General features: G+C 33.9%; 1 protein-coding gene across 8 annotated transcripts in view; it reads left to right on the top strand.

The window, feature by feature from the left end:
- Positions 1-19,929, top strand: part of MICU3 (mitochondrial calcium uptake 3) — a 45,672-nt gene that overhangs the window by 21,065 nt on the left and 4,678 nt on the right. For 2 of the 8 annotated variants that reach the window (XM_015862318.3, XM_085545369.1), the window contains exons 7-13: positions 2,568-2,639; positions 3,596-3,634; positions 5,928-6,023; positions 10,340-10,440; positions 12,245-12,416; positions 14,201-14,309; positions 15,223-15,380. In XM_015862318.3, the coding sequence (XP_015717804.2) occupies positions 2,568-2,639; positions 3,596-3,634; positions 5,928-6,023; positions 10,340-10,440; positions 12,245-12,416; positions 14,201-14,309; positions 15,223-15,380 (747 nt within the window). Of the gene's footprint in view, positions 1-2,567; positions 2,640-3,595; positions 3,635-5,927; positions 6,024-10,339; positions 10,441-12,244; positions 12,417-14,200; positions 14,310-15,222; positions 15,381-17,789; positions 17,865-19,929 lie in introns of all 8 variants that reach the window. The other 6 variants (XM_015862320.3, XM_085545367.1, XM_085545368.1 and 3 more) reach the window with 6 other exon arrangements.

Raw genomic sequence — 19,929 nt, 5'->3', positions numbered from 1 at the left:
GTTTTCTGGCAATGAAGGAAATGAAGATTTTCAAACATCAGATTTACTGATTTGCTCCTAGCACCATATTAAACGAATCTGTGTAGTAGATAAAAACTGATTCTAATTCTCCTGGATTAGTGTGTCAGTAAGGCTAAAGAAAGACTGTAAGTAGAGGATATCTCTGTAAAGAAAAGTAAAAATGAAAAACAATATTGAATCAGTGAAACTCCAGCTCAGAATATAGCTAGCTGCAGAGTATGTATCTGGCATTTGTACTCACAGTGCATGGCTGTGCATAGTCTCCTCTGTACTTGGAAGCAGGTGACTGTAAGTGTAGCCATATGAACTATATCTAGCATTTGCAAAATACTTCTCCATTGATTACAATCAGCTATAGTAAAATTGGAAGTCAAGGTAATACTTTCTAGAGAATGATGTAGAGATCACCAAGATAAAGTGTACACATAATAAGGAGCTGCAAAATACTTATTTTTTTTCTGATAAAAGCTTTAATGGTTTTGTAAACTAATTCCTCAGGTGTTTGTGCTTTTCTTTGCTTATGTCATAAGGGTGAGGTCAGGGAACAGGAGGATTGTGTTCCCTTGTTACAGGAGATCTTCGGCTTGCTGCTTTCAGCAGTCAATCTCATCCATAGGAACAATGTTTCTATGAAAGTACTCCTAGATCCATTCACATTTGGTTTTCTACTCACTGGTATCCTATAGCACTCCTTCTGAACAAAAGATCCATTTCTAGAAGTTTAGCAAGTGCTCTAATGATGAATGCAACAGAATCCTACTCTCTTTGCTTCAGTGGCAGGGGAAATACATCCAGGGATGCTTTTTTCCCTTGATATTTTCTTCTTTTTTTTTTCCTTTTTTTTTAGTTTTTCAATTACTGCCACTCTTCTCTTTTACTTGATGGCTTGTCACTTCACTTTTCACTAGGTATTTTCTTTCTGCTTCTGTCTCTTCATTTACTTTTCTTCTTTCCACAGTTTTAGGTTGCAAGCTGTGTAATATTCTAGGCCATCTAGGTAAATGTCCTCTCATGACTCTCCTGCTCAGTGTGCATTGCAGTAGTTTGTGCCTGTAAGTTTGCAAGAAAAAACATGAAAAGACAGGCCAAGATCTGTAAATTGATCCTGTACTTAAAAATAGGTACAGCGACAAGCACAATTTTGCGTTCTATGCTTGCACTACAGACAATTTATAAAGATTGGGAAATCTGTAGAATATTATTTCCAAAATCACTTGCTCTTCAGTCTCTAAATGCTGCATTCATTTGGTTTTTCACTGTCATACCTCAGCTGTAGTTTGCTGGTCCCTTTATCTTAGTTATCTACCGTCTATGAAATACTTTATTCTATTGAATTTGGAATTTATTTTTTTTTTGCAGTTTTTCAATACATTGCATTTTACTGATCACATTCTGATCCATGTGGAGCTCTGTGTGCATGCAATTACAGTGTTGTGTTTTTGTCAGGTTCATGGTAGGTAAAATCCAGTCTTTGAAGCAACTGCCACAACTGTGTAATTAAGCTACCATTATTTGTACACCATGATATTTGGCTCTGAAAATACCATATTCAGGATGGAATAAATTTTCAGCCATAGTGTGTGCTCTCTTTGGCTCATTTTGTGATAAGCACTTGCTGGAAGTGGCAGTGTAACATTTGCAGTTTTTGAAAAGCTGAAAGGTAGATGGCATCAGAGTACCGTCAGAGTAGTGCTTTGTCTGCTGTGAAAAATAAATAACGATACACTTTTTATCAAATGGTTTGGAAATACTAATAGGTATTACTATAAACAAAAGCATTTAAAGTCTATGGATACTTACAAAGAAAGATAAGTACAGATCATAAGATCACGAAGACTGTGATTTCCAACATAAATGTGTATTTTTTAAATCCTGTGTTTGAGGTTGTCTCAGAAGTCACTTTTAAAGTTCTAAATATAAAGAGATTTGGGAAAGAAGTGTTTTACAAAACTCAAAAGTCTGCTTTGAACAGACTTGAAAAAACAAAGGTACTTGATAAATTACTCTTGAGGAATAGTTTGTTGCTGCTGACAGAGAAGGTTTCGCCCCCACCAGGTGTTTCCACCCCATGCTTGTGCCAGCAGGAGTAAGAACTGATCTGTCTAGAAACTAACATGTAAAAAAGATTGATCCAGCTGACTGCTTAGCTGCACAGCTGTATTAAATAGTACCTGACAACAAAGGATGTGCTTAGAGGAGGTGGAAAAGTCTGGAACTCCCCCTTTTTGTAGGCCAGTACAGATGTAGTTTGGCTAAAATACAAAGCTAAAGGGGATGTTCTGAGTATTGTGCTTCCAAATAGAGATAGTGACTTTATTTTGTGAAAAACAAAATCCTTTTGCCTCTCTGTGTTACACTTAAGATGAGAGAAGGAACATGAAGGCACAAATGTTAGCAAAAAAAAAAAAAAAAGTGTAATTGGAACATTGATATTTTACTGAAGAACTGCATTTTCATACTGCATGTTATGTTACCTATGGAGAATGACTGTTATGCATGTGAAACAGTCCAAAAGCTATAAAAGAACAAAATTATTTGTTTCATAGCTACAGGAGATTTTCAGGAAAAAAAATGAGAAGAGAGAAAGGAAAGGAGATGAAGAAAAGCGTGCAATGTTGGTAAGTATAATTACAATAGTTGTAGTTGGTCAACTTTGTTTTCTCTAGAACAGTGATCTACTGTGCTCACTTATCACTTTTTTCTTTTTTGAAACAAATTCTTGTCATAAGAAAAACAGTTACTACAGTTGTTGGAAAATTATATAAGTGGTTTATAGAAAACAGAGTGAATATTCCATTATATGTAAGGACAGTAGCATGGATTCCCTTTGGAATCTCTAAATCTAAGAAAACTGAGTAGTAGTGGCTCAGTATCATTGTTTGCAAAAGGGAAACATCTCTTTAGCAAAAGTAAACTATGCTCCTGTTCTCATAACTTAGGAAGACTGTTTACGTAGAAATGCTGAGACTTGATATTATTGTGATAGTTTTAATATAGCTGACAAAAGATGATAAGCAAAGTTACATTCATGTTTATTTCTATATTAAATGCCATTTATGACCAATGCCAAATATATTTAGTTATTACTATGGCAATAAATTTTTGTGGAACACCGAATACTCATTTAACGTCAAATTTGTGTCTAGGGTGTGCGTGAGAAAGGTAAGTCAGAAACAGACAAGATTGTGGTTTGTCTGGAGGATGGCAGCAGTAGCAGAAACTTTTAGTGATGGACAAGTTTCTGTCCAGTTTCTGTCAAATCCACAGGAAAAAAAAATGTTCATTTGAGATTTTCATATTTACAGCAAAAATTCTTCAGTTTTGGGAAAAGTAATGATTACAAAATGGAATGTTCCACCTCACAATATTCCACTCAACCATCTACTTCTGTATGAGAATTTAAAGAATAAGATGAAAAATAAACTATTTTCTATCCACTATAACCTTAAAAATAAATTTTAAAATCTGATATTATGTAAAATGAATCTTAACCTATTCTGTTGTCTTTATTTTTTCTTTCTGTCTTCACACTGACATGTGATACTTGGCTTGGCGCATTTTTGCTGTATGTCAGCGTCTTCAACTTTATGGATATCATGCTCCTACTAACAGTGTATGTACTCTAAATAATTTTCATTTATGCAGTCTTCACCAGTGAATTGATATAGTATGATTTAAGGATATTTACTGCATTTTTGCTTTTCATCAAGTCAAGTATTAATCAATAAAGATATATTAGATCCTTACCTCTGTGAAAGGTTGCATGTGCTTTTTACATGCATTCAAAAGTAGTTTGGTCTACCTGGAGGAAAGGCTGCTCTGTTTCTATAAAATGAAGAAATCAATATTCTTTGGGAATATAAGAAAACATGTCTTAAGAAATTTTGGGTCTGTATTTAATTAACCTTAAACCCAAGTCTGTCTTGCTTCTTTGTGTGTAATGGGACAAAAAAGATAAAATCAAATGAAACTTTACCATTTTTATCATTTGACCCCATCCTACCATAAAAAAAATAAATAAATAATTAAAAAAAAAAAACCCGAAAAAAAAAGAATAAAAGAAAGAACCAGAAGAGAGTTTTTATATTTTTGTGCTTAACTTCGAGAACAAACAAATAAGAACTTTCAGCCTGGGCTAAAATAGGATTTTACAGTAAGAAAAAAGCCCTTGCGTTATGTAAGTGACAGTAAACTTACTTTTGATCATTTTTAAGAGTAGGAGATGTAACTGGCAAGAGAGAAAATGCATCCTGAGGTTTTTTTGAATGTCTTCAACAGAACTGTAGTGCTTTTTTCAGTTTCTGTTGATGACATGCAGAGTGGAAGATGCTGTAGACCAAGGAAGTGCAGCCATAGACTACCTGGGAAATGGTACAAGTGATGTATTAGGCCCTTCTCCTCGTCTTTGAAAACATTTGTAATTATTTGAGAAATGTCAAGACTTAGCAAGAAAAAGCATGTAGAGCAGATTCAAGTGGTTTAAATATTTCTGTATTCTCATTTGCTTAAGTTTATTGTTTCAAGTCATTTTCTGGTGCATACTGCAGTTGTTGTTAAGACTAGTTCTGCATGTATTGCATGACTGCTTTTACTAGCCAAATTCCAACTGAACTATGATAATGATAAGATGCATGTAATGAAAATATGCATGCCCTGAAGTACTAATTCTACTGGCTAAAAAGAGTAAGTTCAGCAAAGACTTAAGATAAATGTATTACAAAATCATATGCGTAACAAAGGGAGGTGTTGTTCCTACCCAGGGCTTAGAAGATATAAAAAGGATGAGTAAGTGTTAGAGAGAAACTAACCTAAGGACATAATCCTGTACACACTGAAATATATGGGTTTCTTTGGTTTGAGCAATTTAGAACTGAGTATATATATTAAGCTAGGGTATAATTCCGAGTAGCTTGTCACATTTCTTCGATGATAATTCACGGAAGAGCTGAATGGAATTGGATAGAGGAAAAAGTAAACAACTTCTAAAAGCAGCAGGCAAGTTAAAAAATACCTTCTAGCAAATATTTTGTAACCAACACTTCACTTCTCAGTGTATATTATTGCTTCTATTTTATGAAGTTACAAATTGCTTTGTGCAGAAATATTGCTCACCTCTCTAGTATCAAACTTTTTTTTAAAATGTAAATTATGTAATTATTTAATCAGTCATATACATATTCATTTATTTATATATGTAAAATACTGTTATAAACCTTCAATTTAATGCTAATGGTATTCTTCGTGATAATGGTGCATTACACATTGCACAGCAGTCCAGTCCAGAGGAAAATTGTAATCAGTTTTTTTTTTCTTTGGGGAGATTATACATTTATTTTTCATTTGAATAAGGTAATTTAGTTCATTAGATGTGCACAGTATTTTCTTGATATGTGTGTTACAATTAAAGTTGGGCTTATTATGTTTTATTTTTAGTTTTTCTCAATGTTATGAGGATGTCATCCTAATGATTCTGAAAAATTAGTTTAGTATATCTAATTGAATACTGGCTTGTATGTTTTGACCAATAAGGAAATAAATTTAATATCATAAGAAATTAATACGTTTTGGTAAAACGAATGTGTGAGGAAAAAAAACAACAGCAAAATATTGAAATTAGATGGCCATTTTCATGTGTACTTATAAAAGCATAATTCTGATCTGTGCTTTCTCTAATTTGTTTTGTTTGAGAAGGTGGGGTCAGGTGATACTTTTTGGCACAGCTGCCATATAAGTAAAAATCAAATTGCTGTAATAGACCAGTATTTTCATGTACAAAATGATGTAAATGATGAAGGAATTTCCTTTTGTTGGAGCAAAAGAATTGAGGTGTGTTTCTGAGGATCAATTAGAAAAGATGTTAAAGTCTGTTACCTGTTATTTTATTGTCCTTCTTGAAACTTCTGCAGGTTCTTAAAACAGAAGGAGAGGACCATGTCCCCAGAAGCTACTGGGATACTTTGAGGCGTAGCACAAGCCAAGCTCTCTTTTCAGACCTTGCGGAGGTATAAGGCAACCTCTGTCTCTGGTCCATAAACATATTGCTATTTTAACTATTTCTCATTGTTTTTCTATTTTATGTGTTTTGTTTCTTTTCTTCATTATACTTCTTCTTACTTCTTTTTTTTTTTTTTTTTTTTTAAACCTGGAAGTTCTCAGATGTAATGGATTTGTTTCTGTGCAGTGCAATAACTCAAGGCTATTACCCCAAGTAAACATAACTTTATCTTTTGAATGAGTTGGAAATCAAGTCCTCTTCAGTCATTGCTGTAAGGAAGCATTTTTTAACAATAACAGTGATGCTATTTCACAGGGAGAGCAGTCATTCAGGAAGCCTTTGTCATTAAGACTTGTTTCAGTGATGGGACAACTTAATAAGAGTTGCAGCCTCTTAAGCATTTAATCTTTATGTTCTTAAGGTGCTCTTTAATATATGTTATCGAAGCTTATCCTCACAAAAACAGTTAATGCGTAGCTGTTGGATTGAAACAGAAATGTTTACAGTAAACAAATATTTGTCAATCTTTTTGAATATTGCAGAATCATTATGGAGGACTAGTGATATCCCTGAGCTGCCTAATTGATTTTCATAGTTCTTTGAATTCTGTTAAGGTTCTTGTTTCATGACCTGTTTTGAAATAACTGAATAAGACGAAAGTGAATCCACATAAATAAGTGGATTTGAAAACTACATCCTTTAAGCTTTCATGTGCCCTGTATGGTGAAGTTGATTGCTTATCTAAACATGGCACTGAAGGACACCCAGCAGTCTCTTCACTGACTATCAGGTGTCTACTCTTAAGCTGCATGTTTCATAAGCAGGATCATAATGAGAGAGAACATGGAACTGAAAGAGAAACCTCCAGGCTTAAACAGTTTTTTCCTTTGCTTCATAAGCTATGTATGTTTCACACTAAAAGTAATTAGTGTCCCTGCTGCTCCTCTTCAGAAACTGTTTTATAATCTGAGGACCTGGATGGACCTTTTCTAAATGCCAAGCTAAATCTACTCATAGCCCCTTTACACCAGTCTGTCATTACTTAATTTCAGTAGGTCTTTTTCGTCTTCTTTAGTGTGTATCTTCTTAGGCATGGTTATGTCTATAAATACAATTGTAGTTCTCAGTTTTTGTTATTGTAGGCTAAACAAAACATGATCATTGATTGTTCTCTTAAGATAGAGCATACATTTCCTGGGTATCAAACCTTCTTTGTACACCTCTCAGCTAGAATCTGTTTTTGCAACATACATAAATCAATCAGTGAATAAATAATATAAATATAATATAAATAAAAATAAATAAACACTGAATCAAGTGTTACAGAACTCAATTTTAAACCAATATTTTCAGTAATAATTCATAGTAATAATGCATTAATAATCTTCCAGTAAATTAGAGTAGCTGATTTTTCTTTCCTTACTTTTAAATTGATGAGCACCCGGACTATTAGTCCAGTTAGTAGCTCTAATTTAAGCCACCTAGTATTAGAATCCAGAGCATCAGTGCTCCTGTCTGTTGAGCTCATGAAAACAGAGAGAGTAGAGAGGGGTTCTCATTTGATTGGCTACTTAAGGAGCTTGGGGAAACAAATTTTCTGAATTGTTTTTATTCTTAATCTACAGCTGACATAACTTCAGTCCCAAATATAGATGGCCTCATACTTGGTAATCTCTACAGGGCTTTGATTTGGAGATAATTTTTACACCAAATGCCTCAGACTAATGTCTGTAACGTATAATGTCATTGAAGCTTAATAAAAGCTATGTTAAACATTGGTATAAGTTGTCTGTAAAGTGTATAGCAGGTCTTTCAGCTCACTTGTAAATGATTTTCTGAAAAAAAAAAGTCTTATGTCCTTCATTTGCTCCACTGAGAATTTCTCACTTCTCACTACAACAGTCTTTATCTTCTTTTAAGTTTGAGCCAGCTGGCTTTCATCCATATTCTTATCTCTCCCAGCTACTCTCTCATCTCAGTGATTCCATAGCCATCTGTACTAAGTAGCCTAAACCTAGCTGACACTGGAGTCTGTGTTGTTTTGTAGCTTTTTGAGAAGGCCTTGTCTAGGTTGAAAAGGGGAGTAAATATGGTTTGCTGCTGTGAGAATCAATTTACAGTATCTTTTGGGGGGGAGGGGGAAGGAACTTGGTCTTCACACTCAGTGTCTTGCAAGGGCAAGGACAGTATTCTGCTATTCCTAATTTAGCGACTATATGATCATGTTGGAATATTCCATTTACTACTGAATTTGGCTTGTAAATTTATTCTTAAGTTGCTGGCTGAAACTGGAAATGAGTGAGGCTGTGACAACTATTGAAAAACCAAGGACTTGCAGTGAGAAAACTCTCATTAATTTAAAGCATAATATTCATATGTCGTTCTTGGAATATGGTTCTGCAAGTGAACCGTCACTCATGACCTTAAATTATTTTTAGTAGACCTTTAATAAAAAACATGAATTTCACTGAATACAAAATCAAACAGGTTTTTATTCTTATTTAAAAGACTTTCTTATTTAAAAGACTTTAAAAGATATTAGATCAAAATAGTCTCATGTTTTTATGTATGCAAGCAGATGTGGTCTTTTCATTTTCACTGATGTAAAATAGAAAAATTAACGATAAACAAAGCTTTAAGTGACTAAAGCCTTTTCATTTGCCCTTAAAGAGAGAGAATTTATACAGTGCTATCAAGGCGAAAGGAATAAAGAAATAAATTTTCAGTTGCCTGCAGTTCTATGGAGAAACACACAGGTCTGAGTTTCTGGGCTGAATTTTGTAGGGTTTTTTGTTGTTCTTTTAGTGAGGCTGACCAAATGGGAATTGTAAAAAAACAAAAAAACTTACGTATTGTATTTGTTAAATGGTTCTTTAGATATGGGTGAATGCAGCCTAAGTCTAAGGTTTTAAAATGTTTTTGCAAGATGAAAGGCTGTAATTTAACATTTGATATCTTTTCAGTGTACTTGAGGGAAATTGTTTGAATGTACTTAGGGATTTAATTGCTTAAAAGACATAAGAAATCAGGGTATCTGTGTTTCAGTGTATTGTGCCCTGTAGTATAGGATAACAATATTAAAAGACAAATTGTGGTAAGTTTTCTGAATTAATTTGCTCACTGTCTTAATTGAAGAACCTGAAATCTCTCTTTGCATATATCCTATGTCATCTTATTTCTCCCTGGAGAAGAATATGAGAATAAAGAGGAAGATGAAGTTTGAAATACAATCTTGAGAATCCTGAACTGATGGTAGTATAGAACAGAAAAGTTTTCCTCTTTAGCTCTTGTATCTTAAAAGGAAAATGTGTTGTTTCTGCCTCATATTTTTGCTTATTGCCCATATCTACATACTTTTAATGGTAGAATACTATGGCTTGTTTAAGACCTTTATTTTACTGACTGATTTTTTTTAGCTCTTTGATATCTGAAGAGTCGTTGTAAAAGAGGTGAGATCAATGCACATGCATCAGTGCTGTAAGGATATTTATATAGTAAAAAAGTTGAATGCGCACATGATAGTCACATGGTTACAAATGGTCAAAATTAGTTTTTTCTACTCTTAGAAGTCTATGTGTTCGAAGTTGATAGTTATTTATTAAGGAAGAAGTATTGCTACATCTTAAAAAATAATAATCGATGTCTGATGCAAAGACAACATATCTTTAGGAATATTTTTAGGAGAATGAATGAAAATAATATTACTCCACAGACTGATTTATTTATTTTTAAATTAATTGTGCTTTTAATATATTTGACAGTAAGATTTGAACAGAAGTCATTTGCTGTTTATGATATTGAATCAAATAAAGTACACTTTATTGAGTACTCATGGAATATAAAGTCCCATAATTAGTTTAAAATAAGATATATAAGAAAATATAAGATTATATGAAGTAACTCCTTTTAATATCTTTATAGCTGCCCAATAGAAAGGAGGGGAGATTTGGTACAAAGGGAGTTATTCTTGTGATTTACCTCAACTGATTAGATCAGTTTTTTCCTCAGGGGTTGATGGTTTTTTTTTTTATGCTTTTTCTGTATTCATTGCAGCATCCATAATATTAGTTGTTGTTCTAAAGTGTTTTCTACTGAATGCAATTAACAGCTCAATGCTTTTTTGTGTGGGAAAAAATGCTGTTTTGTATGACTAAATTAACTTAACAAATTTAAATACTAAAATCTTTTTAAACAGTATGAACTTGAAACACAAAATCTTTTTTTATAGAAATATCTATTGTGTTGACAGACATTCTCAGATTACCGTTCTGTAACTAATCCAGTCATGCTCTTTGATACATTTTTTTTATTCTAATATTTAAGCGTGGTGATGATATTGCAAGTTCACTGTCTGACACAACACTGCTTGTCCACTTTTTTGGCAAGAAAGGAAAAGCTGAACTGAACTTTGAAGATTTTTATAGGTAAGTCTCAATTTTGTGACTTTTAGAGAAATGCAAGATTGTTCTAATTAATGTGTATTATATTACTATACACATAGTTTATGCATCTGTGTATATAATGTATGTATGATATAAAGTTTTGTAGCTCTGAATTGTCCCGTTTTCATCCCTGACTATCCGCAGCTGGGCCAAATGCCGAGACAGCGACAAGAGAGCGCATGGCAAATGGCATTTTATTCAAGTTTACACATCCTTATATAGCCTTGGCACAGAGCCTTCTAGAGAGTAGGCATGGCTTATGACGCCCATATGCTTGCGTCACGCATATTAACTAGGGAGGTGAAACCTTTCCCGTAACAACCCGAAACCCCGCTTTTCACCTAATACACTACATTAGTTTATTTTCCCTTTGTGCTGCACATAGTGTAATATAATAAAATCAACAAAGAGACAGAGAAATGGTCTGTTGTTTGCGTTGTTCTGTGTCGAGCCATGAGCTGGACTCATTGATCCCCGTGGGTTCCTTCCAACACGGGATATTCAGTGTCTCTGTAATTATATAGTAATGCTTTCCAGTGTACCAATGTCTGTTGTCTTTATAGTTATTGTTTATTTTAACTGTGTTAAAATTAAAACTGTGTTTTAGTTAATCAGATGTTTGGGAAACATTTTCCCTTAATATCTTGGATGTTACAAAGAATACACAGTTTTAATACAATCGAAAAAAATATGGATCATCAAGTGAAATTCAATGTGGTGAGTTCAGAACAAAAACTAGAAAATAGCATTTTTTTTCATGATATATAGTTACAATGCCCATTTATCACCAGAATACTGTGAATGCTAAGGAGATCAAAACCTACTAGTCATATTCACAAAAGAAGATCCATCAAGTTTTATTCAAAACCACTTTTCCAGCTCAAAAAAATCTCTGAACTGGAGGCTCTTTCCTTCTACATACAGTTCTTCATAGGCATCTTTTTGATTTGAGCTGCTTCAAGTTCTTAAAGTCAAGTTATATATTAGGAAGTAGTGTTACAGTGTTGAGAGGGCACGTGCTTTGGGAACCTGTAAGAGGGAAGTGGTATTGGTTGTGGCTGACAATCAATGGATTTAAGCTCCAGGACTTTGGTCATTGGTTGTATAGTTTGGACATAAAGCAGGATCAGGGAAGTTACATTTCCTTTTATGTATAGCTGTAACCAGCTGTTCTGTACATTAGCCAGATTTTATGTCCAGAATTTAACAAATATGTTGTTGAATTAAACATAGAAATGTTCATAGAAATGTCATAAGGTTAGTGAAGTATTGAAAAGAAAATAGGTGGGATTGAAAGGCTGGAAGAGCTGGCTCATCCTACTTAGGTTGTTAAAGAAAGAAAAGTAAGACTAATCTCAATCTAAGTTAAATAAATGGGGAATAAACTTGGGGAAATTGCTAATGCAATGTTATTTTCTGTCTAGCACATAAAAATTAAAATTCCTATATAGAATTATAAATTAAAGTATTAAGAATTTTCAGTGATGCACTGAAAACATTTAGGCAAACACAAGCTGGAAATTACGCAATCCTTAAATTTGTAATTTATTTCAATCCTTGCTAAAACTCTTTATCTTTGAGTTAAGGTTGTTGCATTGGTTTGAAATTACGTCAGTGTGGGAATGGGTGGAATCAACAAATGTACACTCTGTGCTACAGAAAGGGAAATTATTTATATTATCCTATTTGGCTTTGTATTTTACAAGTCTTTTAATGGACATGCTTATACAAGAATAGTAAAAATATAAAATATTATTGATTTTCCATATTCATGTTTATGCTTCAGATTTATGGATAACCTGCAAACTGAGGTTCTAGAGATAGAATTCCTTTCCTATTCTAATGGGATGAACACTATCAGTGAGGAAGATTTTGCACATATTCTTTTGAGATATACCAATGTGGAAAATACATCAAGTTACTTGGAAAACATGCGCTGCAGTATTCCTGAAGAAAAGGTAATTGTTTACCTAGGTGACCTGGTTCAGCTGAGTCAGAGCTAATTTTCTTCATATTGTCCAGTGTGATGTTATGTTTTGGCTTTATGAGAAAAACAGTGTTGATAACACACCCACATTTTAGTTGTTGCTGAGCAGCACTGAGGGGAGCCACGGATGTTTCAGTTTCTCATATATACAAATATAGACACTTCCTTTTAAACATGTCTTCCAATATCACCGTTCCAATAGCAAGTCTTCCAAGTTAGTTTCCTCTTTTGATCTCTAGTAGGCTCATCAGCTAAGAGTAACTTCCACGTAGAATGCTTTGTCAACTGGTAAAAAGCTTACTTTTGTTGCATCCTGGAAATATCCTGACACTTTACCATTGCCAAGTATCTAAATGTCATATGCAATATATCTATTAATTAAAATAGGACATTGCCCTTTTTCATAATGCTGTATCACTGTTTTGGTGAAAGTGTTATCAGTGCGGTGGAAGAAGTTAATTCCTGTGGCAACCATCTTGCTTGAGAGTGGGACTTTGTCTTTCATTGCCATGTGTCAGATGTTTTTGCTTTTTTACACTTGAAATACCATTGTAATTCCAACATTATAAAATTACTACTTTTTTTCTGATTATTGATGTTCTGCAAGACTAATATAAATCAGAGGTTTCCATCTAAAAGTGAATGGGTGTAGCCTGTTAAATAATCTTTCATAGTGCTCTGTGTAGCAGTCTCTAAAGAACTATAGCAATCATTTGGCATACTGTGGTCATGTTAAAAAGTTCAGCTGGCATGCTGCCTGCTCACAGTATGTTTTCTTCCTTTTACTAACTAGATGCCAAGCATCTAGTGATTCATTCTGGCACCTGAAATTAGTACAAATACCAAATCCTGAAGATATTCCATGAATTTTATCATGATTTGTGCATTAATATAACAATTTTGTCTAGTAGAATATAATCTGTGGAAATAATAAAATAAAAAATAAATAAACCACCACATCCATTTTTACAAAGAATGGGAAAGGGTGAGATTAGTACTATTATAGCATTAAATCAGTCCTGGCTTAATTCAAAGTCTCTGTTTAAGGTTCTTTCAGTATTGATGTAGAGGTAAATTATCATGTCTTTGGATTGGTAGCTAGGACAAGAAAAAATACCACAAATACCACAAGGAAAGGGAAAATGCTCACTTAAAAACTTTGCATTTTTTTAGAAGAAATTCTGAATTTTCAGAATTTCAAAATTGAAAAGATGGTTTTTTTTAATTGAAGAGGTCCTGCAATGTAAGAGTATCAGCTAAAGAGATCTATGTGGCTACATCTGGATGTATAAAACCTTCTCTTTAGAATATAGTGCTTACTTTAGGTCATATTTGTTAATTCCATATACTTTTGTGAGTGCGCATACACAGAAATAACAGTGGTTTGTAGTGGTTTTCATTAGTAGGCATTGCAATATTTATACATACCTAGACTCATTCTCCTTGTTAATTGTCACATCTTAATAATCCTCATGGAATTTTTGAGGTAGCCTTAAGTAGCAGAGAAGTATTTCTGGCTGTATTTTCAATAAGGATTTGCTATCCATTGTAGTGGAAAATAGGAAAGACATCCTACATTCTTTACAAGATCCAAATTCTGTACTTTGCTGACTTCAGTACAATCGTGTTTATTCTAATGACTGCAGTATCTGTTTTCAAATGAAACAGCGTTGTGTAGAAGCAATGTTTGTTTATTCCTTTGTTGTCACTACCAATACTTCTAATCATGCTAATGTACACCCTTTTCTTCATTAGGGTATCACATTCGATGAGTTTAGATCATTTTTCCAGTTCTTGAACAACCTAGAAGACTTTACAATTGCAATGCAAATGTATAATTTTGCAAGTCGTTCCATAGGTCAAGGTAAGTTTTTATAAAAAGTTAGATAACTTTTAACAATTTTTTTGACAAAGATACAGAGCTGTCGGCTAAAATAGAGAGGAAATTGGCTTTTCGTTCCTAGTTTGTACTTTTAGCATCTTAGGTAAAATTCTGAAAAGGGTAGGATTTACTTAGAGAGAAGTCTTAGTCTCAAGAGATACGGTAAAGCCTTAGAAAGCCATGTAAGTGCTGGATAAGGTGAATGCAGGACAGTTTGACATCAAATCCTGCAGTACAAGGGTTAAGAGGCAATTGATGACACCTATAAGAGATCAACTTAAAGTACGTGGAAGCATCTTTTACATAGCGGGTCTCTGAAACATGCTGCTCTGAAGTTTGTAGGAGGAAACTATCAGAAAGTTCAAAGAGGGACGGATTGTTTTCACAAATCAATAAGTGGGAATTGAAAGGTACATGCCCACTAAAATCTTTAGTGCATGAGGTAGTGCAAATTGAAGTGGTCAAGCTTGGGTACTCACTCCAAGTAGCATCTCTGAGTCTGATGCATTAGCACCAGTGTAGTCCTACATCACATGGCTTTACTAATGGAATATATGGTTTTCTGTGTTCTATTTCCTAAATTCTGTTTCTTTTGTTCTGTCAATTAAGAAAATGTCATCAGCATAAATGCAATGTAAGATTAATTATAGTATGATTTTCTGGTTTTGTAATTAGATATAGTGTAGTATATCTACTGTTGTCTTTCATATAAAATGTTTGATAGTATGTTATTTTAAAATAGCTGAGAACTACTTGCGTTAAACCCATTAAATTCAGTTACGTTTTTCAAATTTTATTATTTTTAATACATAAGTGTGAAAACTTAAAAGATTGCTTGGATTTCAGAGTTTAAATTTCTATGTTCAATTTTTCTTCTGATATTTTCTTTATGTAGATGAATTCAAGCGTGCTGTTTATGTAGCCACAGGTGTAAAGTTATCACCACATTTGGTGAACACAGTATTCAAGATTTTTGACGTCGACAGAGATGACCAATTGAGTTACAAAGAATTTATCGGCATTATGAAAGATAGACTTAATCGAGGGTTTAGGGTAAGGATTTTAACCTTTAAATTTATATTAATTGATTTTACTGCTGGCCTCTTCTTACTTTGATCTGTGGCACTGGGTATGTTGCAAACCAACAGTTCATATGTTTAAATACATTATATAGAAATCCAAAAGCAGTCTGTGAGATAAATGCCTTCTGACATTCTTGGATATTTTTAAAATTACAAAGTAATATAAGGAACACATAACATATAACATATAGTACAATAATCAATCTCCATATAACAGCTGTTAATATTTTTAATCAAATGCAAAGTGCTGTTCTTAGCTACAGCTTAACCTGCTAGATAGACATAAATGTTTAACTTTAATTTTTCCAAAAGATGTGTATGATGATTTCTGTAATTCACATTTCAGTTTATTACTTCTGTAATGTAATTTTAGTTACACAGGATTAGCTTTCTACATGTAGTTTGAAAACTTTCCATGTTGTTGAGTCTACTTGGAATAATTTATTTTTTTTTATTATTTATTTCTGGTAACATTATAATCTAATATTAAACTGTGGATAACAGCCACTGCATTTGTGATGAGCTTATTTTCTTGTTGGTCCTCAAATCCTTTTATTATTGTGTGGGAATGATAATTGTTTCATTACTGTTTCAAGATGTCCAGCTATATGTTATAATTGTTTACCAATTGTAAGTGTGCCACTGTCTGTTAATTTAACCAGGACACAGTCTGCTTACTAAGCAATTCTTGTAAATGTTTTACATGTTTCTACGCCACAAAATGCATGAATGAGATCACGTATAATCCCTGAAAATCTGTCATCCAGCACTATTTAAACTTACTCGTATATTTCTTTTGCCTTGACCTTTAAAAAAGATTCTAATGAACTCCATAAAAAACTGTGGAGAATACACAAGGATGTGAGGACAAGTAGCACTTTCCTTCATAAATCAAGTCTAGTTTTATTTAGATATTAGATATCTCCTGGATTGTGGAGAATGGGATGCGATTTAGTCCTATTGTTCAGTGACCAGAAATACCATATTCAATTTTGTTTTTCCTAAACATACCAATATTCAGGCTTGTTTGATTATCATTAGTATTCCAAGACAGCTGCAGTACTGAAGTTACCAATTGACATTTCAAGTAAGATTTTCTCACACAAAGCTGATTCTTCTGGGAGTCTGTAGTAGCCTGTGAAATGAAAGCTGTAAAAATCCCCCCTTTTATTTTAATAACATCTTTCTCCTCCCATCTAGTTTTAGAATGAGGGCTAGAGAAGACACAAGAACTTTTTGCCCAGAACTAATTGGCGGAAAGTGTCATTAATTGCATCCTATTGTTTGTACGTGAAAAATTGTAGGATATTTAGTGTGGGTAGAGTAAGCAAAAGTTTACTCCATAGCTCCTACATGGTGGTGGGCTCAAACACTGTCTTGTGCTATATCAAAACTAACATACAACTAACAAGTCTTTGTTAATAACTATGTTTTGAATCTGTATTAAGGTTTGGTCAGTAATGTTATACAGATGAAAGAACATTATTTTCTCTTGTGCAGTAGTTTTTAGTAACATGGAAACTTTTGCCTTGGCAGAATGTAACCTTTTTATGAAGTGTAAATGCCTGATTTTAATATTAAGTAACTTACAGTTCTTGCCTGCTCAGATCAGTGTAGTTCCTGGGTACCATTAAAAATAATAATAATAATAAATCTAAAAATATCAGATTATAACAGGTCTGTAATTTGAAGTAATTCAACTTTTTAAATGGTTGTTTGATTAAAATGTTACCCAGAAGAACCTTGGGGTGATTACAGATTTCACTAAGAGGACCATTTGTTATAAAAAAGGACATTTTGTAATGATATACTGAAGAAAAGATACTTAAAGCAAAAGTGAAGCGTGGTGAAGCTGGAATTCTAAAAGATCTGTATCCTATTTGTCCTACTTAAACGCATAGCCATAAATTTATAAGCTTGAAAAGAATCAGGTACTGCCTCTTACAGGAACATCATAAATATTCATTTTTTGAGAAAACAAAAGTCTTCGGGAGTTTATTTAAAGAAATTTCTCTCCTTTGGGAACACAGTATTGTAACCTGTAACTTTGTTTAGTGTTTTGAAACCAACTAGTATATTAAGCTGCCATCAAGTGGTCAGTCAGAGTATTGCCATAAACTTACAATGATTTGCTGATTGGTTTAAACATATATAAATAGATTCCCTTTCCATTACAAATTTCACTTTTTTTTTACCTGAAAGATTTGGGCCATAATGTCTAAATGATAACCATTTTACCCAGAACCTACTATATGGTATCTTCTAGTTGCCACTTAAAGCCATTTTTTTGTATTTTCATGATACTGTTGTCTTATGCTTACCTCTGGCTGCCTTCACATGTTGTCTGCACCTGCGCACTTCTCCATCTTCTGCTCCACAGGGCTACAAACCTATACAGAGGTATACTACTTTCAAATCCTGCGTGAGGAAGGAACTCTATAGCAGATAAATCACGGTATGTGTTAGCTGCCCAGTCTGAGTGTGCTGGCATGCTTGCAGGAATGGCTGAGTGTTAAACTGTCACTGCTTTGTTTCCCATTTCAGAGTTCAAGAGTAGATTATCTGATCGTAAGCAATGTAGCAGCTCAAAATGTCTTGTTGTTTTTTTGACTGAAATGTTAGGATTTGATTCTGGAATTGACAATAATTCATGCTGTCAGTGTTTTGTGAGCCAATGGCAATTTTGTGCTGTGTTTAGGATATGGAAAAGTATTCTTATGTAGTTTTTGTTGTTTTTGTCTGTCCTGTGACCATCTTCTCAGTAATTTCTCAAGTTCTAATAAATATTTACCAGTGAAGACTGGAAAAGCAGATTTTTTTTTTTTACAATGTCAGGTATAGTCTGCATTGTAATTACACGTTATATGTTGTTTAAACTGTAAACTTTCCAAGATAATGAACAGCTCTGGCAGGAAACTGTCAAAATATTGTAGAGCCATGATGCTTTCCTAATAATTTCGGTGAATAGTGTGTGACTGACTGGAGCAAAATACAGTGACATGAAAAAATCCAATGTCAAGCACATCAGACACAATAAAATTAGCTTGGTGGCAAAAAGAGAGACTGTGATAAAAACATAAGGTTTGGATACCCTACACACCTAGACAAGACCTGAATTTAGGCAATAAATTATTTCATTTGCCTGTTGAGATGCAATAAATTGGATAAATATTTAAATAAATCTATACAGACATGCATACACACAATTGAGATTTATAGTGGGGGATTTTGTCATTTTGCATGATGGACAGTTATTCTCAAGGAAAATTTTTTAAATTGGATAATGGTATGCCTACAGTACGTGCTGGGAGACAGCACGGAGAAACCAAATTAATTGAGTGCTCTAGCATGGTTAGAAGCAGCCTTGCAGGCAGTAGTATGGAGGTGGGTGGTTAATTTAACCTGCTCTTCTTCCCGCCTGTAACTCCCTTGGGTGCAATAACAAGAATGCTCCTAGTATCTATCTGGTACCTGTCAGATATCTGTTCCTTGTGCAGTGAAGAATGCAGTATAAGCCTCATATATATAAAACTCCTTCTTCCCTACAGACATTTTTATCAGCTACTGCTCATCACTTGAGCAACCGCTCCTTGTCTCTTGTGATGAATTACATTAACATATCCTGTTAGCTATTCTGAGTTGTTTAAAATGGTATATAGTTTATAATACTTTTTTTCTAATTTACTGTTAACATTTCCTAAAGCCCAAAGCAAATGTCAGTTAATGGAAACTTGAAGCTAAAGCATAAGAAGTGATATACTTTCTGTGGTAAACTTAGAACTGATGAAAGAGATTAAGATAGTTGGCATACTTAGTGCTGATTATACTGTAGTTTGAATTGTCACACTGAAATGGTGTATAACAGTACATTGCACTCCTTGTTTATCTCCACATTGCACCAATGCTACTTACTTTACAGCATATAGAATACTATACCCTCATGATAAATAATTAAAGTCTGTCCTTGGGGATCAACTACACAAGCTTGGTGTGATCCACGCAGCTGGCAGTATTCTTGCAGAGCTTGTTTTTCTACATTGATCTTGCTACAGGGCACAGAATCTGACTTGGCATCAGCAGGTACTCTCCTATAGGGAGAGCATAGAAATCACATTAGCAGAGAACTGACAAACAGAATTGAGAAGAAAACCCTGCTTTGCAAGTTGTAAGAAAAGGTTATCCAAGAGCAAAAGGATATCAAGCACCTTTCCTTTGGGGACAGGATGGAAGAGCTGGGGATCTTCAGACTGGAGAAGAGAAGGCTCTAGGAAGACCTTGTAGCAGTACCTGAAGGAGGTCTACAGGAAAGCTGAGGAGGGAGTTTTTATAAGGATGTGTAGCAATAGGATGAGGAGAAGCAGCTTGAAACTGGAAGATGAAAGGTTTAGACCAGATATTAGAAAGAAGTTATTTGCTGTGAGGATGATGAGATGCTGGAACATGTTGCCCAGTGAGGTTGTGGATGGCCCCTCTGTGAAAGCATTGAAGGCTATGCTGGATGGTGCATCCTGATCTACAGT

The sequence above is a fragment of the Coturnix japonica genome, chromosome 4 (genome assembly GCF_054131305.1).
Source record: "Coturnix japonica strain WE chromosome 4, WE-NBRP24, whole genome shotgun sequence".
NCBI classification, from domain to species: domain Eukaryota; kingdom Metazoa; phylum Chordata; class Aves; order Galliformes; family Phasianidae; genus Coturnix; species Coturnix japonica.
This window is presented reverse-complemented; position numbering and strand designations above follow the sequence as displayed.